Source organism: Aquarana catesbeiana, linkage group LG02 (assembly GCF_042186555.1).
Source record: "Aquarana catesbeiana isolate 2022-GZ linkage group LG02, ASM4218655v1, whole genome shotgun sequence".
In the NCBI taxonomy this organism is placed as follows: Eukaryota; Metazoa; Chordata; class Amphibia; order Anura; family Ranidae; genus Aquarana; species Aquarana catesbeiana.
Genome location: NC_133325.1, coordinates 68738888 through 68763760, shown reverse-complemented (window position 1 = coordinate 68763760; position 24873 = coordinate 68738888). Strand labels below are relative to the sequence as shown.

Sequence of the window (24873 nt, the reverse complement as noted above, 5' to 3'; positions counted from 1 at the left end):
TGATAGGTGTCACACTGAGCCGAGTGTAAACTGTGTGTGAAACTAACAGAGAGGAGCTGTCAGAATTGAGCTTAATGTCGGGGTGGGCGGGACCCGGCCGGGGTGGGCGGGACCCGGCCGGGGTGGGCGGGACCCAGCAGCTATCAAACAGCAGCCAATGATTGGGCTGCTTAGGAAAAGGGGCAGGGCCACATAGCGGCTCGCCCAGATCCCATACCACTGGCTGTGTTTGATAGCTGCTGGGTCCCGCCCACCCCAGCCGGGTCCCGCCCACCCCCGACATCAACCTCATTTCTGACAGATCCCCTCGCTCTCTCCTCTGTCTTACCTGTCAGTTTCACACACTCAGCAGCTCTGGCAAGCATCAAGCGCCGCGCTGAGTGTGGAGAGGGGAGGAAGAACGGTGGCCAGTGTTAAATATTGACCTAATTTAGATAATAATCAGCCTATGCTGATTTATCAAAAATGGCCAAATATCGGCCGATATATCGGTCGACCTCTAATGATGACTGGGATGACGTATGAGATTTCCCATTTAGCTCCCTGGTCTCTCCGAGAGATCCCCTGATCCAATTTAAGATAGTCCATCGGGCATATTTCACCCCTCATAGACTACACAAAATAAACCCCGACTCCCCTCCCGAATGTTGGAGATGTGGTGGGAATTGTCAGATACTGGAGGGAGATATTAGACTTTATCACCCAAATCACCTCTGTGCCACTACAACCATCAATGTCAATCTGCATACTAGGCCTAACAGAACAACTAATTCCTACGGTGGCGGGACGCACACTGGTGGGATTGCTCCTGTTCTATGCCCGTAAAGCCATAGCCCTTAGTTGGCGCAAACCAACCCCCCCTCCTCTCTCCCTGTGGAAACAATTAACAATATCTTACCTCTGTATAAAGACACATATGACAACAAAGGCTGCCCCAACAAATACAGCAAAGTCTGGTCTAAATGGCTGGCGGATCTCTCCACCGCTTCAGAGACCTCTCAGTAGCTCCCAATCACGAAATAGCTCCCAAGCGGGTGCCAAGTGTACACAATGAATCTATAATGTGTTACCATACCATATACAACTGTGCATAGCACCACCTTGTGACCCAGCGAACTGTGCTGCTATAACCGCTATCATAATATGTACTTCATTTCTGATCTTTATGTATATTTACATGGATCACATTGACACCATATAAGACCAATATATGTCTGAGTGTTTGTTTTTGTTTTTTCTATTTGAAAATCAATAAAAAGACTTTAAAAAAAAAAATGCCATAAAACTATCCCATTTTTTGTCAACGCCTTAACTTTTGCGCAAACCAATCAATAAATGCTTATTGCGATTTTTTTTTTTTTTTTACCAAAAATATATAGAAGAATACGTATCGGCCTAAATTGAGGGGAAAAAAAAGTTTTTTTATTTATTTTTTGGGGATATTTATTATAGCAAAAAGTAAAAAATAATGCGTTTTTTTTTTTTTTTTTCAAAATTGTCTTTTTTTTTGTTTATAGTGCATAAAAAACCCAAAAACGCAGAGGTGATCAAATACCACCAAAAGAAAGCTCTTTTTGTGGGGAAAAAAGGACGTCAATTTTGTTTGGGAGCCACGTCGCACGACCGCGCAATTGTCAGTTAAAGCAACGCAGTGCCGAATCGCAAAAAGTGCTCTGGTCTTTAGCCAGCAAAATGGTCTTAAGTGGTTAAAAATGCCCAAAAACGAAAGACGCCTATAAACAAAACGCTGCTAAACCCGGGTTGCCACGTTTAGAAGCGTTTGCTGTCTGAAACGTCGGAAACTTCAAACTAATTTTTTTGCCTTCAAAAAAAGGCCTATAAACGCAACTGCCTAAAAACGTCAGTAAACGACCCTGTGTACATGTACACATAAGATAACATTGGATGAGTTTGGGGGCAGCTGAAAAAAACGTCCAACTGCCTCTGAACATCTGTTTACCACCAGCCGTGTACATGAGGCCTAACATTCTTTATATAATGACCATGAGATATGGGGGTGCAAAAAATGTACAATTTCCATTATTAAACAAATATAAATCATCTGATTCATGATTTTAGTGTTAATCTTTGTCTCGGTCAGGAAACGTAGCTGTACATTTTTTCTTCTTATTTCCATCCAGCTTGTTATGGAATATTCAGGGACCACAATCTGATTTGATTCTGGTTATACAATGGGTATTGGGCAGCTTGCAGGATCTGATAAAAAAAGAGTCAATTTCAACAGAGAATGTTCTCCAATCCAAGAGAGAGCCACGTATAAATCAGAACAAAAGAAGCTGCCAGAGACGTCATGATACTTCAGACGGCTGTGACAAATTTTATACGTACAGTAATGAGCACTTGCTGGGTAGTTTCAAGAAAGGGGATGTGAATAAACAAAACAATCCACTCAGCTACACTTCTGCTTGAACCGAGTTCAGAGATAAAAAGCATGTGAGTCAGTGCATGGCTGTTACTTTTCTTAACAACTTGCTTACTGGGCACTTAAACCCCCTTCCTGCCCAGGCCAATTTTCAGCTTTCAGCGCTGTCACACTTGGAATGACAATTGCACGATCATGCAACGCTGTACCCAAATGACATTTTTATAATTTTTTCCCCATAAATAGAGCTTTCCTTTGGTGGTATTTAATCACTGCTGAAAAAAGACCAAAAATTAAAAAAAACAAACAAAACAGTTTTATAGTTTGTTATAACATTTTGCAAACAGGTAATTTTTCTCTTTCATTGATGTGCGCTGATGAGGCTGCACTGATAGGCACTGCCAGGCTGAACTGATGGGCATTGATAAGGCGGCACTGTTGGACATTGATGGGCGGCACTGAAGGGCATTGATAGGTGGCACTGAAGGACATTGATAGATGGAACTGAAGGGCATTGATAGGTGGAACTGAAGGGCACTTAAGGGTGTCACTGATGGGCACTTGTAGGTGGCACTATTGATGAGGCACTGATTGGCAGCACTGATGGGCACTGATTGGCAGCGCTGATGGGCACTGATTGGCAACACTGGCACTGATTGGCTGAGAGGCTGAGCCGGGTGTCAGTCCAGGCACCTGGTGGATCCAGACTCCCATTGTCGGGATGACGCGGTGCCTGGACTGACATTGTTGACATCAGCAGAGAGCAGACTTCAATCCGCTCTCTGCTGAAAATGGGTCACAGCAGTGCAAAACGGATTGCACTCCTTTGACCTATAGGAGAAGTATAGCCAAACAAGCTCAGGCTATACTTCTCTTTAAAGTTGAACTCCAGGCACAAAAAAAAAAAAGAAAAATTCCATGTGTGCCCAAAATGCCTTTACAGCCTTGGATATTACCTTGTGAAATTATCAGTGATATCATTACTATGTGGCACATGAAGCAGAGCTGTGGGAGGCTCCACCCACTACAGGCTGCTTGCAGAAAACGACAGGAGGGGGTGGAGACAAGACCAGTCACCCTGCACATAGAATGAGATCAGCAGTGAGTGGTCTTTATTACATGAAGCTCCTGCACAGAGGGAAAGTTACATACTGGACTTTTGCACAGATCTGGAAGAAAAAATGGAAAGGACACCAAGATTCAAGGAAGAGTACACAAGTCTCTTGTTTTAGACATTTGCTTATCTTGAAGTTTGGCTTTGCTATCTACGGGTTTGTATCCTGAGGCTGAATCTGACAGATGAGTGACTTCCTCTTCACCCTCTGTCATGCTCAGAAACGTGTAGGCCTCTTCTCTAGTGTACCTTCGATTTGACATTTTGGCCTCTCAATTTACTGGTACACTAGTGAGACTCACAGGAGAAAAAAAAGCACCTGACTGTCAGCGACTGCTTCCAACGCTACCAAAAAAACTGTTAGCGTTCGCAGGGATCAGGTCCGACTCTGCGAATGCTGCAGTTATATGTGTTGTGTTTTATAAGTGACAGTGATCGATTGATACTGCACTTGGGTGGGCTGGACTTGGCTGGGGGGGGGGGGGTGCTAGCAGGTATCTGGGCTGATCCCGCTAACACTGCATTTTTAGGCAACCCTAAACTACTGGGGACGCTAGTATAGATCTGATCTGATGAGATATTGACACTATCGTTCAGACACTATACTACTAAGGGAGGTTTATGATACGTGCGTGGCTGTTAGAGCTACTGGTACTAATCTGCCGGGTGATCAGGGGGTTAAACATTTATTTAGGCAATATACGGCAGGTGCCCTGACGCTAAAAAAAATAAATAACTGACCAGCGTCACCCGTGACACTAATACGATGATCACTGGTGACGGGGCATTATTTGACAATAATATTGTCAGCCACAACTTTTCTGGGGTAGAGTATTGCTATGTGAGGACGGTGGACACCCTCTAACCGGTGAGAGATGTAATGATCCAGTTTATATCTGCATACTTGGATGCGCTCTCCCAGCTATTAGCACTCCCCCTGCTGCTTCTGCCATTAATATGTATGCCAGATCCCCTCTGCTATCTATCTAACATCATGTAAGCAAGCTTTGCCGGCTGTAACTGCTGTTTATCCTGCTCATACAATATGGTCTGGGTCTAAATGTTTTTTTTATTGACTGTACTGAACCAACACATTCAATGAACTTCTACTAGTACGCTCCACCCATTCATCCATATACCCAATTATACTACATCAATGACTGATGATACACGGGACTTGTTCCATTAATATCTGTTCTGTGAATTCATTATTTCTTATCCTGATATCCTGATGTCATCAGTGTCTGTGAGTGGTGATTGTTTTATGTACGTGTGATGCTAGCCGCGGCTCCCGTGTTTTTAGTTTTTACAGACAACGTTGTCTTTATTTTAATGGGTCCTTGATAGTCACTTATATTTGCCCCCTTTTTTCTATAACTGTCTTATTAGCGTGGTGTAGATTTTTTGTATCAATAAAATTAATTTGTTTTTTCCATAGTGTTCGGTTCTTTTTGCCCCCTTAAAGCGGAGTTCCACACAAAAATGGAACTTCCGCTTTTCGGAACCCTCCCCCCCTCCGGTGTCACATTTGGCACCTTTCAGGGGGGAGGGGGGTGCAGATACCTGTCTAAGACAGGTATTTGCAGCCACTTCCGGCATAGACTCCCATGGGAGTCTATACCTCTTCCTGTCAGTCCGCGCTGTCTCCTGGGAAACACACAGCTCCCAGGAGATAGCGGGGACCAGTTACGATGCGCAGCGCGACTCGCGCATGCGCAGTAGGGAACCGGGAAGTGAAGCCGCAACGCTTCACTACCTGATTCCCTCACCTAGGATGGCGGCGGCAGCTGCCGAGAACCGAGAGGGTTCTCGGCGTCGCCTGCCGATATCTCTGGACCCTGGGACAGGTAAGTGGCCATGTATTAAAAGTCAGCAGCTGCAGTATTTGTAGCTGCTGGCTTTTAATATTTTTTTTTGGCGGTTTAGGTGGACCCCCGCTTTAAGAGAACTCTATTCTCTTAGTTTTTTCTGTATACTACAGGAGATGGTCAGAGACCGCAGACATGATACAGGAGATGGTCAGAGACTGCAGACATGATACAGGAGATGGTCAGAGACTGCAGACATGATACAGGAGACGGTTAGAGACTACAGATGTGGTACAAGAGATAAATGCAGCCTCACCAGTGCCCGTCAGATGCAGCCTGCCACTTCTAGGGGTGTTGAATGGCTGGGTCCCTATTGTGTGCTGTGGTTCAATCTTCCAGCCCCTACATTACTACTGTTAATTCAATGGCAACTTGAGAAATAACCATCTACAAACCAGGTATTTCTATTGCATTACTCAACAAAGAACAAAAACAATTTCCTTAGATTCTTTGAATAACAGTTCCCATCTGCCCTATATTGTGGATGAACAATATAAATAGAGAATAAGGAGAGATATATGTTGCTGACTTGCTGCGTTCTGAGTGAATGCACTAGGTATAAGGACCTTAGTCTGCGACGCACGTGGACGCGGTATGAAGAGACAGAGGCAGCAAAGAAATAAAACACAAAGAAATAAAACAAGTGCAAGCAATGGAAAGAAAGCTTGCCAGTGTCTGGATGCAGCCTCACCCGTGCCCGGATCAGAGTGGAGATCTCCGTGTGTCCTGGAGCTGTGAATTGAATTTCGGTGCATCCCTACAAAATACATTCTGCCACTCCTGACTATGGCGATGCCACATGTGTGAGACTTTTCCACAGCCTGGCCACATAGAGAGGCCCAACATGCAGGGAGCACCATCAGGGACATACATTTCAAATCTAATTTGACTAGCTATTACACTTTTGTGAGACACTGATGTGCACTGTAGGGGCAAGGATGCGGCATGCATGAGTACTGATGTGGCACGAATGAGCACTGCTGTGGCATGGATAAGTACTGATGAGCACTGCTGTGGCACGGATGAGCACTTCTGTGGCATGGATGAGCATGATTGAGCCATGGATATAGCATGGATGAGCACGGATGGAGCATTGAAGAGCCAGGGATGGATGGAGCACGGATGGAGCATGGATGAGCCAGGGATGGATGGAGCACGGATGGAGCATGGTTGAGCACAGATGAGCAAGAATGGAGAACGGATTGAGCATGGATGAGCATGGATGAGCCAGGGAGGGATGGAGCATGGATGAGTATGGATGAGCCAGGGACAGATGGAGCACGGATGAGCCAGGGATGGATGGAGTATGAATGAGCCAGGGATGGATGGATGTTACATGGATGGGCACATATGAAGCATGGATGAGCCAGGGATGGATGGAGTATGGATGGGCACGGATGGCGCATAGATGAGCCAGGGATGGATGGAGCATGGAAGAGCCACAGATGGATGGAGTATTGATGGGTATGGATGGAGCATGGATGAGCCAGGGATGGATGGATGTTACATGGATGGGCACAGATCAGCACCGTGGGCACTCCAGAGACAGCCCACAGCGCTGCTGAACCCGGCTCCCCCCTCTCCTTGCACACTGTACCGATCGCTGAGAGGAGAGGGGAGGAGCTGCACGGGACAAGCTCCGGTTTGTTGACAAGTGATCGCTCCGTCATTGGACAGAGCAATCATGTGGTAAAGGTCCGCTGTCATTGGCCCTTTACCCTCCTCCGTGATGCGCCAGGTCTGGAGGACCTGACGGTCACAGACATTCCCAGGTGTGTGCCCCAAGGGGTGCGCCGGAGCGCGATTCTGTGAGTACGTCCATGGGCGCCCACCCAAAATAAGCCGACCGCGCTGTAACTGTCTTTCGGCATGTGATTAATCCTTATACTGCTAGCGTTCGTAAATAGAAGGGAAGGTATATTATATTAACTTGTTTTAAACTTTTTGTTACATTTTTACAGTTGCATCCTGGTTTCTGGCCTAGGCCAAAATAATGTCATACATCACAGGAGTCTTCATGGGCATTTTTTTCTCTTCATTTGGAGGAGTTTTCTCAACTAAACATGCCCTTCTGCCTACATGCCCGCACAGGAAAGATGGATTCAGGAAGATTATCCATGCTACATGAATAATCTGCCCTTACTCAAGATGATGCAGATAGAAATGCTAGGGGGTGTTTTGCCGACCGCCTACTGTACATATAGTGCACCAGTGCTGAGCGGCTGTGCAGAATCACGTATATATGTGATTCTGCATTTCTAGGTAAGGGGCTTACTGTTTATTCCTAAAAAAAAAAAAAAAAAATAAAAATCAATAAAAATGTAATGATTAAAAAATGGCTGAGTAGGTTGTATGTGAACATCTTTGCAAAGCTCTCTTTCCTCTCCGTAAATGGATATTAGTCTAATTTTAATTTATTGACTTGTATCCTTACGCCTACATTCTGTTTCCTTGTAAGCTCGATAATGATGAACTTCAGAACACTTGATTACAATAGTCAGACATTATGTTGATGCTCTTAAACTTTGTTGTACAGGTTGGATGGGAAAGAACTTGACATTGATTTGCAGTGAAATCTTAGTTTGCTCACTAAAAGATTAATTAGATGATTTATATGTATGATCATTGGACTTTGATCTATCACTTGATCATGTATTGAACGACAGCAGTCTTGTGATTATATTTCAACTAATTAATATCTAATAGGGCTCAATGCTTTAAAGTACATTCATCACTTTAAATAATTCCTCAAAGCAATTCCCTGTAAAAGATTAGGCTTTTATACTTACCACTACTATGGCATGTGTCTCTTGCATTTCCTCCGTTTGAAGCACTGCAACCTCTTAGACCCCTTTCACATGTCTTTCAGGCTTTTTAGCGCTAACAATAGGCTCTATATAGCATGTGTCTTTTCATACTGGGGCGGCGCGCTTGCGAGACGTTAGGAAAAGTCCTGCAAGCAGCATCTTTTTTTAATCCAGTAAATTTTTATTGAATTTTTTTCTTTTGTAATGCAATGAACAGAGAAATTTAAAGCACAATATATACATACTGTCCATGTAACATCGAATAACCCAAAAACACAACACCCAAAAATAAAAAAAAATAAACCAACCAAAGTCCCCCCCTCCCCAAAAGCAACCCCTCCCCCCTCTCCCATACTCAATCCTCTCTCTATATATATATCCCTTCTCATACTACATGGCTCCTTCCAATTCTGGGCCTAAATCCTCCATCCAATTTCTCCATATTGTCTCAAATTTCCCTTGACAACCTTGATGTAGAAATATATATATCTCTTTTAGCAATGTTTCCTTTATTTGCATTCTCCATTCCGCTACTGTCGGCGGGTGTACTGAGATCCATTTTTGTGCTATTCACGTACGAGCTTGAAACAGACTTCTTACTATTGTAATATGAGCACAGACCGGGATACTAGATTCCTCTATTATATTTAACAAACAGATGCCAGGTTCTAATGGCAATTTTACTGAAAAAAGAGAAAATTAATAGTATCGATTATACCCTGCCAATATCGGTGAAGTTTGGGACATCTCCATAACATGTGTCTTACATTTGTAGGACCTTCCCTACATCGAGGACATAGTGGGTAATCTCTACATTTCCATTTAAATATTTCTCGGCAGTATAAAACAACCTATGTAAGATGAATAATTGTGTTAATTTTTGCGTAGTGGACAGCGATACACCGCAGACAGAGCCATTGTCCAATGGTCATCTGTCAACATTCCCAGATCTTGTTCCCACTGAGCACCTATGGGAACATCTACAGACTCCTGAAACTTAATACATAGTACACGATATAGTCGAGATATAAGACCTTGCTTATGCCCTTTAGCCTCTAATAATGATATTGTTATAGAGTGATTACGTTTAAATTCAAAGGAACGGGCCTGAGTCTGTAAGGCGGGCCTGAGTGGAAGATATTGAAAAAAACCTCTTCCTTGGAATTCCATATTCATCCATTATTTGAGTAAAGGATTTTAACCACTTGCTGTCCGCGCTATAGCCGAATGGCGGCCACAGTGCGGACCTGAATCCCTTTGCACGATCCCTGCGCGCGCCGTGATCACGAGTCACTGAGAATCGGGTGATCACAGATCCGATCCCGGCCCCTTAACATGTGATCAGCCGTCAGCAATGACAGCTGATCAAATGATGTAAACAAAAGCTCGGTAATCAGCCAATCAAAAAAAGCCGATCACCGGCTTATGTGCAAGGGACACTGGTCCCGAAGAGGAAGAGGCAATTCTGCCTCATCTGTGCCCACCAGTACCCTCTGCCATTGCCACCTGCCAATGCCCACCAGTGCCACCTATCCATGCACATGAGTGCCACCTATCAGTGTCCATGAGTGCCACCTATCCATGCCCATGAGTGCCACCTATCAATGCACACCAGTGGTGCCAATCAGTGCCACCTAGCAGTGCTGCCTATCAGTGTAACTGATAGTGCCCATTATTGCCACCCGTCCGTGCCCATCACTGCCACCTATTGGTGCCCATCGGTGCCGCCTCATCAGCGTACATCAATGAAGGAGAAAAATTACCTGTTTGCAAAATTTTATAACAAAATATAAAAAAAATAAACATTTTCTTTAAAAATTCGTTTTTTTTTAAATTTTTTTAACAAAAAATAAAAACCGCAGAGATCAAATGCCACCAAAAGAAAGCTCTATTTGTGGGAAAAAAATGCTAAAAATTTCATTTGGGTACAGTGTAGCATGACCGCGCAATTGTCATTCAAAGTGCATCAGTGTTGAAAGCTGAAAATTGGTCTGGACAGGAGGGGGGGTTTAAGTGCACTGTAAGCTCCAGATATCTTAACCCATGTTTTTGCCATAACTCAAACCCTTCCAGTTTCTGCAATTCCTCATAGTTTGCGTTATTCCATATTGGGGTATAAAATGTATAACCCGTAATATTAGTAATGATTTTCATTTCTTGCCATACTTTATCAAAAAGTTTACCTGTCAAAAGCTCTCTATCCCCTCGCAGATTTTTTGTCTCCAACAAGGAGATCAATGTATATTCCCTACATAACGGTAATAGCAGAGTCTGTATAGGATCAGGTTCTGCCACTTCCATCCAACCAAAAAATTGTTGTAGTTGTGAGGCTAAGAAATAACTTTTAACATGTGGAATAACAAGTCCTCCTGCATCTTTTTCTAACATTAAGCTGGTTAATTTTATACAGGATTGTTTTTATTTTTTTACGCCTTATCAGTTCTCGGAAGAGAGATTCAACCTTCCTAAACCAATACGATATTATTCAGATAGGAGAATTATGAAGGATATACAGTAGCTGTGGAGTCCTGATCATTTTAATAAGATTCTCTCTACCGACCACTGTTAGTGGGAGTTTACACCAACTCCTGTACTTATCCCTAAATTTAAGCGATAATGGTTTAAGATTCAGATCAATATAATTCTTTACATTACGGTTATCTAAATCCCCAAATATTTAACTATGTTTTATTTGAATTTGCGTGGCTTGATCTGGTAAGGAGATTTCCATATATCGCCTGATGGCATCAATATTGGTTTCTCCCAATTAATACAAAAACCTGAGAACTGCCCAAACGTAGAAATAAGTGTCATAAGTTCCACCAATGACCCTGAAGTATCCCCCTCAAAAAAAGAGCATCGTCCAATAGCCAAGGGTTCTATTGTCAAAGCAAATGGTAATGGGGAAAGAGGGCAGCATCTTTGGGGAGGTTTGCAGTGCTCCCAAAATGCCCGGCCCATTGAAATGAATGGGCAGTGCTTCGGAAGTGCTGCAACACAGACGTTTTTAACCCCTTCTTTGGGGTTAAAAGCGCCTCGCTAGCGGCCGAAAAGCGCCGCTTAAACAGCACTAAAGCATCACCAAAACAAGCAGCGCTTTAGCGCTAATGCGGCCGCGGCCCCAGTGTGAAAGGGGTCTTGCAGCATTTGTCACTTTAGTTTTCTCTGTTGCACAGTATATCTGTCCATCCTCCGCTTTGTACAGGAAACAGAAGTGATGTAGGAGTCAGCGGGTGTGACCATAGTGCGGGGCAAGGGGACACAACACACATGGAAGTGAGGAATGCTGTAGACTCTGCAGCATTCAAGGTAGCAAAGATAAAACGCATGGGCCACCAGAGAGGCATATATATATATATATATATATATATATATATATATATATATATATATATAAATATATACCTCTTTTGTTACAGAGAACTGCTTTGGGAGTTTTTTTGGGGAAGAACATTGGCACTTTTAGGGCCTGTTTACAATTGTGGTTGGGGATTGGTAAAAAAAAAAAAAAAAAAAAAAAACATGGTTAAGCCGTGTTTTTACTGCCTCCAACTTCTCCTTTTTAAGCCACAGAGGCAGCGGACAGGGGATGATATACACATGCTGTGGCCACACCAAGAATTAAACCCTCTGTCGTGTTCAGTGGGTTATTATTGCCCGCTGAATACAAGCCATTGGAATGAATGTGGATGCGCTGTAATTGCCCCTAAACTATGTACAATGTAATATTTTAGGGGTTATTATGGGTGGTGAGGAGGCAACATAATGAGGTTGATTTATTAAAACTGGATAGTTCAAAATCTGGTGCAGCTGTGCATGGTAGCCAATCAGCTTCCATGTTTTTTTTTTTTCTCATAGCCTAATTGAACAAGCTGAAGTTAGAAGCTGATTGGCTACCATGCACAGCTGCACCACTTTTATTAGACCCCTTTCACACTGACAGCACCGGCTGTTCCCGCTAAAGCGCCGCTCATTTTAGTCGCACTTTAGCGCTGTTTAAGCGGCGCTTTTGCGCCGCTTTTCAGCCGATAGCGGGGAGCTTTTAACACCCAAAAAAGGGTCCGTTTTGCGGGGCTTTCAAAGCACTTTTCAGGTGGTTTGAAAGCGCTGCCCATTCGTTCCAATGGGCAGGGCGTTTTGGGAGCTCTAAATACAGCACTCCCAACCTGCCCAAAGATACTGCTTGCAGGACTTTTCGGAACGTCCGGCAAGCGCACCGCCATGTGTGAAAGGTCACACTTGAATAAATGGGAGGCGGTTTTCAGGTGCTTAGCAGAGGCTATTTCCAGCGCTAAGGCGCCTGAAAATCGCCCCATGTGAAAGGGGTCTTGTTATTATTATACAGGATTTATATAGCACAGACAGTTTGGGGCCCATTCACACGGGCTGTCCAATCAGGTCTGTCTGTCAGTTTTTCAGGCGGGCCTGATCGAACTCTTCATTCACCCCTATGGAGCGGCGGATGTCAGCAGACATATGTCCGCTGACATGAGCTGTTATCCAATCCGATCCTGTATGCAAAATCCAGGCGGATGTTGGTCCTATTTTCCATCCATCTGGCGGATCGGATATGATTGGATGAAACGGGCAGGCGGCTCGTTGTTTTCCGATCTCCCCATAGAGGAGAGTGGGACTGGGTCCGTCTCTGCTCTGCACAGTGAGTGGAGACAGACCTGTCACTAGAGGTCGACCGATATGGGTTTTTCTCTGGCCGATGCCGATGCCGATATTTAGAAATCGCAGTGGCCGATGGCCAATATGTGATGCCGATTTTTTTGGGCCGATATATTAGGCCGATTTTTTTTTTTTTTTTTTCCCCTTCATCTCATAAAATCTAACATTTAGACCCCTTTCACACTGGGGCTTTTTTCAGGCGCTTTTGGGCTAAAAATAGCGCCTGTAAAGTGCCTGTAAAACGGCTCCCCTGCAGTCTCAGTGTGATATCCCGAGTGCTTTCACACTGAGGCGATGCGCTGGCAGGATGTTAAAAAAAAGTCCTGCAAGCAGCATCTTTGGAGCGGTGTATACCACCACTCCTGCCCATTGAAATGAATGCACACCGCTGCCAAAGCGCCTGCAAAGCGTTTCGGCAGCGGCGCTTCAGGCGCGCATTTAACCTCTTCCTCGGCTGCTGCTGGGTGATAAGCTCCCCGCTAGCAGCCGAATAGCGCCGCTAAAATGACGGTAAAGCGCCGCTAAAACTAGCAGCGTTTTACCGTCAACGCATGCCCGCTCCAGTGTGAAAGCAACCTAAAGTGATACAGAAATTTTTTTTACATTTAAACATTTATTAAACAAAACAAACCTCCAATCAGTTCACTTGTATGTAGAATTTAGATTAAAAAAAATATAAAAAAAAAACTATATCTTAAAAATTAATACACAAAAACAGGTAATCAAAACTTTTGGACAAAAAAAAATGGGCTAACTTTACTGCTTAGTTTTTTTTTTTAATTTATTAGTGTATTTTTTTTTTAAATTGCGTTTGAAAGACCGCTGCGCAAATACCGTGTGACATAAAATATTGCAACAACCGCTATTTTATTCCCTAGGGTCTCTGCTAAAAAAAATATATATAATGTTTGGGGGTTCTAAGTGATTTTCTAGCAGAAAATACAGGATTTTTACTTGTAAGCAACAAGTGTCAGAAAAGATTTAGTCTTTAAATGGTTAAACTGAAAACTTCTCCACGGAGTTCAGTCTATTGATAAAAAAGAACTTGAAGAGATACAAATGTATCTTCTTATCAGACTTGGCAGGCTGCCCAGAGAAGGAGAGAAGATAACTTTCAGGCAACTTGCATTGACTTATATTACAGAAGTCATTTGCAAGTCACGGCTGAAGTTATAATCGGCCTTTTTTATCAGCACAATCGGCCGATGCCGATTAAGTAAAAAACGCCAAATATCGGCCGATATATCGGCCGGCCGATATATCGGTCGACCTCTACCTGTCACCCGCCTGATCAATGGGGATTAGCGGAGCAATCCCCTGCTGAGCAAGCAGAGTCTTGCAAACGTAGGCGCCTGTGTGAAAGGGGCCTTATGGAGCACTTTAAAACATAAGGGCAGACACAATTACTGTACTACAATTAATTGTAGTACAATTACAATAAAGTTTAATACAGTAGGAATCAGAGAGCCCTGTTCGATAGAGCTTGCAATCTAAGAATTAATAAATCAACCCCAAAGTCTCCTCACCACCTGTCAAACAACCTCTGAAAATCAGTCCACTGCTCTTCAGAGGGCTAACATTAGTGTACACTGAAAAATTATAAATACCTCTAAATGATATTTTTAAGGCAATTTGGAAAGAAAAAACTGTATATTCATTAAAAAAAGTTTGTTTATACATAATTTCAACATGATTAAAAAATTCCCAGATTGGAAACAATACAAAGACGCATAAAAGTATTATAATGTTGCACAAATGATCATCCTGAAGTGGTATTTCCCAACCACTTGCGAATATATCATCCATGCATGTTGCAGATGGTCATGGGTAGTGGGGACATCCAATGCGTTTGGAAATGTGTATAAACTATATTCTTCTTCAGGGACTAATACCACTTCTGAAGGTATAGCATATAAGTGCAATTTAGAATGCAAATAAATGAATATCATACATAACATTTTGGAAAAATATAAAGTATCAAACTTGCATATCTTGCTATATTACTAGAGAAGGCACACCTTCAACAAGAGTGGGAGTCACGAATGTCTGCAGAAAAAAGCCTTTCGCCACATACAAGGACCACTGGATGAGTTCGCATAAGGGCACCCAAAACAAGAAAGGAGGGAGGCAGATGACTCTCAAACTGTAAAAGTTGAAAAATATATATAGAGAGGAAAATATTATACTCAGTTCGAAAATGTATGTATATATACCTCACAGGGGGTCGCCTAATCCATAAGGATAGTGACCATCCAATGAAAGGATAAAGAAAAAAAATACTTACAGGGCAAAGCTCCTATATATTCATCTGAGGAAAGAAGCAGACTTTATCCAAATAGATTCAGGCAGGTTGTTCTAGTGCCCCCCGTGAAAAGAGGTTGCTCCACTGCGAAGACGTCCGCATTGGACTCAGTGGAGGAAGGAATGGCACCAATGTAGTCCCTGGGGTTTCCTTATATAACCCGTGTGTGCCAAGAGTCGCAGCATGACGTGATGATGACACGCGCTTCAGGTGTGGCACGAACGGTGTGATATGGTGACAACACACGCATTCAGCGCATCACAGAGCGTGGCGCAAACACACAACGCACGGTGTGGTGTGGAAACTAAAACCGCCGACACAGAGTCTCCTCAATCTAGGAGAGGGTGCAGGAAACACTCAGTCCAAAAATTCAGGAGAGAAATTACGGCCCCAAATATAAATAATATAAAGGGGCCTGAGTGTGCCGGGTATGTAGGTGAAGGCCTGCAGACAAAGATCCCTATATTGAAAAGTATTGCCCTCACCATTACAAGCAATATGAAAAACAAAGAAAAATATAACAATGAAAAGTAAAGAGAGCATTAGAAAATGCCAGTCAGTAAAAATATACACTGTATACCAAATAAATAATCAAAAAACTCCCAAAAATGTACCATCCAAATTCGTAACAAAAGAGAAAACAAAACCCCTTGAAGAAAAATTTCCAAGAGAAACATCAACTACCAATATTGACACCAAAATATTATTAAGAATACTATTGTACAAAGAATATCTTTAAACAGATGAAAGGAAAGATCAATCAACCTTCCCAGATGGAATAATCCGTTTTGCCTGAGCTAAATCCTTCCAGGAATGGTCTGACGCTCTCAGCCTCGTTTAAACCCTGGGGGGGTGGCTGAGTAGCATTTTGCGCTGGAGTAGAATCTTTTTCCAGTTCCCCCCCCCCTAATTGGAGTAGGTACTCAATCCAAAACCGTTAAGTTGACCTTAGGCATTCTGTACCTAATGCCTCTTGGCTACATGTCTGCCAAGAGGCAGATACAGGTTGCCAGTTCGCATACTATGCAAATTCTTGCTAATCCGTTGTCCATGTTCCTGCCGTGTCTTGCCTATATAGACGGCTCTGCATTGACATTGCAAGAGATAGACTACACCCTGCGTCTTACAATTTGCAAAATGTTTGACACGAAAGCGTTCCCCATTTGGTAGCGTAAAGAAAGTCCTCCTACCAATGACCTCACAGTGTGAACAGGCTCCACAGTGAAAAGTACCCAAAATCTTACATGGGTCTTTCCTTAAGTCTCCTTTGTATTTACTTTGTGCGAGCATTCCACCAATAGATCCTTCCTTTCTAAAGGTAATCTGTGGGTTAGGGGTCACTAAATTCTTAAGAGTTGGATCCTCTGAGAATCGACCAATGTTTAGAAAGAATCTTTCTCACCTTTTCATGTTCATTAGAATATCGCAATATGATCCTAGTAACATTATCTCTTTTCTTCTTTTTTGGCCTTAAAGATAAGATCTTGTCTGTTTTTATCCTTAACATGGTTAACCACTTTCCGCCCACCGGCCGGGCGATGTGGCTCAACGGCTGGGCGATGCGGCTCTCATTCTGGGTGGACGTCATATGACGGCCCTCCAGAACGACCAATCTTGCACGTCCGTGGGGGCGCCCATCGCAGCGATCGGTGGTGCGGTGTGTCAGTCCGGGGCGGGGGGGAATCCCCTCTGAATCCATACTAGACCTGAAGGGATTGGTATTGACCTAGGGGGGACCCCCCTATTTTTTTTTTTTAAATGTTGTGGGGTCTACTCCAAAATCCATACCAGGCCCTTACCCGAGCATGCAGCCCAGCAGGTCAGGAGAGGGAGGGGGGAGTACAGAGAGAGTGCCTGTTCCTAGTGATCAGGAACAGCGATCTCTCTGTACTCCTAGTCAGTACACTTCCACTACAGTTACAATCACTCCGTAGAGCACAATTAACCCCTTGATCTCCCCCTAGTGTTATCCCCTTCCCTGGCAGTGTAATTTATACAGTAATCAATGCATTTTTATAGCACTGATCGCTGTATAAATTTCACTGGTCCCAAAAAAGTGTCAAAAGTGTCCGGTCTATCGCAGATCTGCTGCCTCAGTGTCGCAGTCCCGCTAAAAATCACTGATCACTGCCATTAGTAGTAAAAAAAAAAAATAATAATGAAAAAGCCCATAAATCTTTTCCCTATTTTGTAGATGCTATAACTTTTGCGCAAACAAATCAATATACGCTTATTGTGATTTTTTTTTTTTTTTTTTACCAAAAATATGTAGAATACATATTGGCTTAAACTGATAAAAAGAAAATGTAAAAAAACACATTTTTTGGGGGATATTTATTATAGCAAAATGTAAAAAATATATATGTATTTTTTTTAAAGTGCTGCTCTTTTTATGTTTATAGCGCAAAGGTGATCAAATACCACCAAAAGAAAGCTCTATTTGTGGGAAAAAAAGGACATCAATATTGTTTGGGCACAGCGTCACACGACCGTGCAATTGTCAGTTAAAGCGCCGCAGTGTTGTATTGCAAAAATTGGCCTGGTCATTAAGGGGGTAAATCCTTCCCGGGGCTGATGTGGTTAAAACCCAGTAATAAACTGTCTCGCCCTGCTCTGCACATGAGAAAAAAAAGAAAACGCAAATTGCATGAAAACCGCATGCAAAAACGCATTAAAAATGAGGGTTTAAAAACGGAAAACGCACTGCAAAATGTGCCTGAAAAACGCATCAATCACAGCCACATGGATGTGAACCTAGCCTTAAGGATGATCTTTAGGACCACTCTTGTTCCCCTCATATATAGTATGAAAATTGTGATTTCTCTGATAATATGAATATACATGTATGATAATGTTTGCTTTCTTTTATAGATTCCCCTGGGTAAATTACCAAGATGACAACCTAAACGTTTCTATACCAGTGTTCAGTGTGCATGGAAATCATGACGACCCAACAGGGGTAATTATTCTGATGCTTGTGTCATTGCTGTGTACCCAGAACTTGAATGAGTATGAGGCAAATAAGTAAAAAAATTATTACAAGTAAGGATTTATTATTATCACAGGTCAGCCATATGCAGGAACCCATAGGAGCCAATTACAGTTGAGCATTCAACAGTTTTGATTGGCCAGAACAATGGGATCTGTAGCTATAAGTCACCATTAGAGATACACCAAAATTTTGGGGGCCGAAATGTTTTGGCCAAAAGTTTGTGTTTTCGGCATTTCTTCGATATAGAAAAAGGTGCCAATACTGGCACTGAAAACGCACACGATTTTGCCACAATTTTACCAAAATTTTACTGTGCTTATGGTCATGTGACTCAAAAACTATATCAAAAACGCAACACAGGTGCGTTATTGATGTGCTCTTGCTGCGTTTTCAATGCTATTCAATGGGGAAGTGCATTTTTGGAAAGTTTTTTTTTTTTAAACTGACCAAAAATGCAGCAAGCAAGATTTTTAACATCACTAGGGAAGCGCAATGGATAAGTGGGAAGACATACATAGAATTTAAAGGGATATATCTTGATATTTATTAGTTATCCATATTAATTAAAAAGTTATATATATATATATATATATATATATATATATATATATATATATATTATATATATTATATATATTTTTTTTTTTTTTAAACTGTCATTTTCCGTTTTGGTTTCGGCCAAGTACATCCTGATTTTTTGGTTTCGGCACCAAAATTTCCATTCGGTGCACCTCTAGTCTCTATACTTTGTTGCTCTGTGATTTTGAAGCATTATGTGTGTGTTAATAATGCTTCAATGTCTCATGGTATGAGAAATATCCACTTTAAAAAACAAAAAGTATGTATTTATTACCCAGCCAAGCACAAATGTCTCATGTGTATTATGATGTACAGTATATTTGTGGTCCCTGGATAATAAGACAAGAAATATTGATGTAAACAGACGCAGTACTAACTTTAGAAACTGTTAGGTCTCATGTACACTGCTGCTGGTAAATGGACGTTTAGGAGCAGTTTGGCTTTTTTTTTTTTTTAGCTGCCCCTGAACTCTCCTCTATGTTATCTTATCAGTACATGTACACAGGGTCATTTATAGGCAGATGATTTCAGAAGCATATTTTTGGAAAGTAAAAAAAATGCATTCAGGACAGATGTTCAGAGGCACTTGAAACGCCAAATGCCTGTAAACGCGGTAAACTCGCGTTTAGCAACGTTTCGTTTACAGGCGTTTTTTCATTTTTTGACTATTTGCAAAAAAACTACAAATATATATATCTAAACGTATCTAAACATAAATGCAGCAAAACGGATGTTTTTAAACGTCGGTTACTCTCTCTAAATCGTTCAGGAGAGGTTTTAAAACGTCCCGTGTACATTAAGCTTTATGTTAAAGCGGGGGTCCACCCACACCGCCAAAAAAAATAAAAATATTAAAAGCCAGCAGCTACAAATACTGCAGCTGCTGACTTTAATACATGGCCACTTACCTGTCCCAGGGTCCAGCGATGTCGGCAGGCGACGCCGAGAACCTGCTCGGTTCTCGGCAGCTGCCGCCGCCATCCTAGGTGAGGGGATCAGGAAGTGAAGCGTTGCGGCTTCACTTCCTGGTTCCCTACTGCGCATGCGCGAGTCGCGCTGCGCGTCTTAAGTGGTCCCCGCTCTCTCCTGGGAGCTGTGTGTATCCCAGGAGACAGCGCGGTGGGGACGGGAAGAGGCATAGACTCCCATGGGAGTCTATGCCGGAAGTGGGTGCAAATACCTGTCTTAGACAGGTATCTGCACCCCCCCTCCCCCCTGAAAGGTGCCAAATGTGACACCGGAGGGGGGGGAGGGTTCCGAAAAGCGGAAGTTCCATTTTTGTGTGGAACTCCGCTTTAAATAACAAAAAAGAAAAATGCGTTTGTCTAGTTTTTGTGCATTTGTCAGCTTGTAATAATATAATAAACAAAACAAAAAAAAATATACCAAATAAAAAGCTAATACTTTCATAAAATGCATTGACTTATGAAAATGAAATAAATAGTTATCTACATCTATGCAGTATATAAAAAAAACAATGAGAAAGAATAACATTGGTGAATAAGTGATGTCTTCAGTCATTTGCTCTATCATTTTTGCGTAGCTGTGGGAAGATGGTTCTTGAGGCTTCTATAAGACCTTGGCCTGTCCTCACTATAGCTGCTTTTTCTTTACAGGCAGATGCTCTTTGTGCTCTCGATTTATTGAGCTGTGCTGGACTTGTGAACCATTTTGGACGATCCGCATCTGTAGAAAAGATAGACATCAGCCCGGTACTGTTACAGAAAGGGGGAACCAAGATTGCTCTGTATGGACTAGGTGAGTGTCTGTCACAGCATTTACTAACAGCTTTAAAGGGTCACTCCACTTCACTTGGTGGATACTTCCTTTGCTTCTTTTAGCAGCCCCCAAACTAAAATGTATATATAGCCTTTTTTTTTTTTTTTTAGTTATTACAAGAGTAGGAAATGGTTTAACCCTTTCATGGCAGAAGATTTTTTCCCCCATTTTTTGCACACATGTTAAAACATACATATTAGGCCTGACAATCACTGAAAACCCCCAAAACATTTACATGTTTTCTGAAAGCGGAGGACCTGTGGAATAAAAGGGTGTAGTTGCAAACATTTATGCCGTACGATACTTGCGCAACTGTACTGACTAGTCACTAGGGTGGGAAGCGAGACTAAGGCTGGCCATACATTATACAATTTTCTTTAGATTTACCAAAACCATATAATATAAGGTCAAACTTAAAGGGGTTGTTTAAAGTTCGTGTTTATTCACCTTAATGCATCCTATGCATTAAGGTGAAAAAATACCTGGCAGTCACCAGCCCCCCAATTTTACTTACCTGAACCCCTTCATTCATTCGGCGGGGACCCGCTGTCTTTCTCTCCACGGGCTCCCGGCTCTTGATTGGATAGATTGATAGCAGCGCAGCCATTGGCTCCCGCTGCAGTCAATCAAATCCAGTGACACAGGCGCCGGGGGGCGGGGCCGAGTCCGGCATGCTGTGTCTATAGACGAAAATGCTGGACTCGGGAGCGCGCCTGCAAGGTAACCCCCTCGGGGAAGCGCTTCTCCGAGGGAGTTATCAGATGTGGGGTAGAGCCGTGAGAGCCGCCTGGGGACCCCAGAAGAGCAGGTTCGGGGCCACTCTGTGCAAAACGAGCTGCACAGTGGAGGTAAGCATTATATGTTTGTTAATTTAAAAAAAATAAAAAAAGGCCTTTACAGTCACTTTAAACATTTTCAAAGTGTATGCAATCAGGCAGGCCTGTGCACTACATAGTTGAAGGTAAATCCTAAAGGAAATTGAACAAGAAAATTGTATAATGTATGGCCAGCTTAAATGGGTTGTAAAGTTTTGTGTTTTGAAAAAAAAAAAAAAAAATTCATACTTACCTCCTCTGTGCAGTTGGTTTTGCACAGAGTGGCGCCGATTCTTCTCTTCTGGGGTCCCTCAGCGGCACTCCTGGCCCCTCCTCTACTCGAGTGCCCCGTCGGAGAAACGCTTTCCCTTCGGGACACCCGTGCGGGCGCGCTCCTGAGTCCTGCTGCTGCGTCTATTGCTACAGACAGCAGGCCCCATGTCATTGGATTTGATTGACAGCAGTGGGAGCCAATGGCTGCACTGTTTTCAATCTACCCAATCAGGACACGAGACACCGGCTAGAGCTGGTGTGCTCATCCCCGGCGCGAGAAAGACAGGGTTTAGGTAAGTAAGACGGGGGCACTGGGGGGCTACTGCACTGCACGAGCGTTTACAACCCCTTTAAGGGGGAAGATATACTAAAACTGGAGAGTGCAAAATCTGCTCCAACCCTGCATAGAAACCAATCAGGTTCCAGATTTTATTGTCAAATCTTAATTGAACAAGCTAAAGTTAAAAGCGGATTGGCTACAATGCACAGGTGCACCAGATTCTGAGGGCTTCTGTTTTAGTAAATCTCCCTCTAAATCTCTCTACGAAGAGAGAATGCAGGATGAGGAAAACCTGAACTCCAAGGAGTGTGATCACCCAAACCTCTGCAACTGATGGCCAACAATCTGCACTATTCCCACACGGCACAGCAATTCAAAACACCAACAAAACTGAAGGCTGGGTTCACACATGTCTGGTTGCAGTTTGCAGTCTGGGGTGCCGGTGCAGTTTTGTTCATCGATTCAGGTGCAGATTTTTACTTGAATTCGCACCTAAACCGGACCCAAAATCGCACAGGACCCTTTTCAGAAATAGACTGCGGCCATCCCGGACATGTGTGAACTGGCTCCATTGAAAGCCAGCACGATTCACATGTTATTCAAATTGAAAGCGGTTAAAAACCTGAACCGAGTCTTAAAGTGATTGTAAATCCTTAAAGTACATCTATAGGCATCTTTTTAATTTTGCATAGAGCAAGGGAGGTTTATAACCCCTGTCAGATTTTTTCTGTCCCTTTTTTGAGATTTCCCTTCACTACCCGTCCCAAAGCCAAACAGGAAGGATGTGAGAGGAAATCCCTAGAAATTAAGGGAATCCCCCCCCCCGGTCACCAGAAATAGTCACCATTGGAAGCTTTCCCATCGATTACTTTTCTGGGGATAACAAAAAAAAACCTTCCTACATAAGTTATACCTGTTTATCTGCATTCTTGTCTTCTCTCAATCTGTTCAAAGTCCAGAATTTATAAAGCCTGTCTGAGCTGTCAGAAATCAGGGGGTAGAGAGATGAAAATTACGCTCTGCAGAGCTCAGTGAGGAGAGCTCTGAGAGTTGATTGGAGGGACAAAGCTGATGCTGTTAATCACAGGCTGTGTGCTGGGGCTCCCTCTTCGTCACATTTTTTTCTTTTGGTGTCTGGGATTAAAAGTACCATTTCAGTCTTTGCAGATGACACCAAGCTATGCAGTGGAATAACGTCCTTATGAATGTCTCCAACTTACAAGCCGACCTCAATGCACTGTTTAAATGGGCAACTGTGTGGCAAATGAGGTTTAATGTTGAGAAATGTAAAGTTATGCACTTGGGGGCTAAGAATATACATGCATCATACATACTAGGGGGAGTACAACTGGGGGAATCGATAGTGGAGAAGAATCTGGGGGTTTTGGTAGATCATAAGCTTAATAATGGCATGCAATGCCAAGCTGCAGTTTCTAAAGCCAGCAAAATTCTTTGTATTGAGAGGTATGGATTCCATATAGAGATCTAATTTTGCCCCTGTACAAATCATTAGTAAGACCTCATCTGGAATATGCAGTTCAGTTTTGGGCATCCATTCACAAAAAGGATATCGGGGAACTGGAGAAAGTGCAGAGAAGGGCAACCAAACTGATAAGAGTCATGGAGGAGCTCAGTTATGAGGAAAGATTAGAGGAACTGAATTTATTTTCTCTTGAGAAGAGGAGATTAAAGGGGGAAAATGATCAACATGTACAAATATATAAAGGGGTCCATTTGGTGAACTTGGTGTTGAGTTATTCACTTTAAGGTCATCACAGAGGACAAGGGAGCACTCTTTACATCTGGAGTAAAAAAGATTTCATCTCCAAATACGGAAAGGTTTCTTCACAGTAAGAGCTGTGAAAATGTGGAATAGACTCCCTCCAGAGGTGGTTCTGGCAACCTCAGTAGATTGCTTTAAAAAAGGCCTGGATTCTTTCCTAAATGTACAGAATATAACTGGGTACTAACATTTATAGGTATCCGATTGCCTCTCGGGGATCAGGAAGGAATTTTTTCCCCTGCTGTAGAAAATTGGTTCATACTTTGCTGGGGGTTTTTTTGCCTTCCTCTGGATCAGCTGTGGGTATATGATTGTGTCTATGGGATTGTATGTTTTTGGTTGAACTAGATGGACCTGTGTTTTTTTTTTTTCAACCTGGCTAACTATGTAACTATATGTAAGTACACACTATAGAGGAATATGCTTTGTTCATATTTCATGTCTGAGGTTTACAACCATTTTAAAGGAGAAGTCCTGCCTGAGCTTTTTAGGCTGGGCTTCTCCTAAGGGTCACAGGAGTGCAATGCGTTTTGCACTCCTGTGACCCGTTTTCAGCGGAGAGTGGTCTGTAGTCCGCTGACATCACTGTTATCGGTCGAGGCACCACGTCATCCCGACTTCCGAAGTCTGGATCCGCCATCTGCCTTGATTGATGGCAGTCTCAGCGAGCGGCTGAGACGGCCTCTCCCCGCCCCTCCACAGCTCAGCGCTCCAATGAGCATGGAGAAGCAGACCAGGAGTGATGCTGACTGATAGTCAACATCGCTCTGCTTGGGGAGGAGTGAGAACCGAGCCATCGGCAGTGTTTGGTGGCTCGGGTCTCAGGGCAGAGATAAGGGGGGGACAACTGCAGCATCGGTCTGATGCTCCATCCACCGAGGTAAGTATGATTAGCAAAAAAACCCCACATACTTCTCTTTTAAGTGGCCCTATTATCACAGGGTCACTTTTATAGAGTTGCATACCTGTTTCAAGAAAATCCACTGTACTTACCTTTCCTGGGTCCTGATTGTTATAACTCCACTTCCTCGCTGATCGCCGGCTGCTGCAGGCATTCATCCTTCCCAGGTTTGTGGAATGTCTGTCCCCTTGCCCCAAGATTCTGTTTTCTTCGAATGGCTTATACATAATTTTGGGACGTACATAGTAGAGGAACCACAGCATGCAGTGAGGGAAACAAAGGGGTTTCTTATGCCCGACCGGTTTTGCCGTTGGAATAAACTC

At 43.0% G+C, this 24873-nt stretch overlaps 1 protein-coding gene across 2 annotated transcripts in view; it reads left to right on the top strand.

Annotated features, from left to right (window-relative positions):
• MRE11 (MRE11 homolog, double strand break repair nuclease) overlaps window positions 1–24873 on the top strand; it is a 497020-nt gene that overhangs the window by 84062 nt on the left and 388085 nt on the right. For both annotated transcript variants that reach the window (XM_073613016.1, XM_073613017.1), the window contains exons 5-6: window positions 18020–18107; window positions 20336–20477. In XM_073613016.1, coding sequence (XP_073469117.1) covers window positions 18020–18107; window positions 20336–20477 — 230 coding nt within the window. The remainder of the gene's footprint in view (window positions 1–18019; window positions 18108–20335; window positions 20478–24873) is intronic.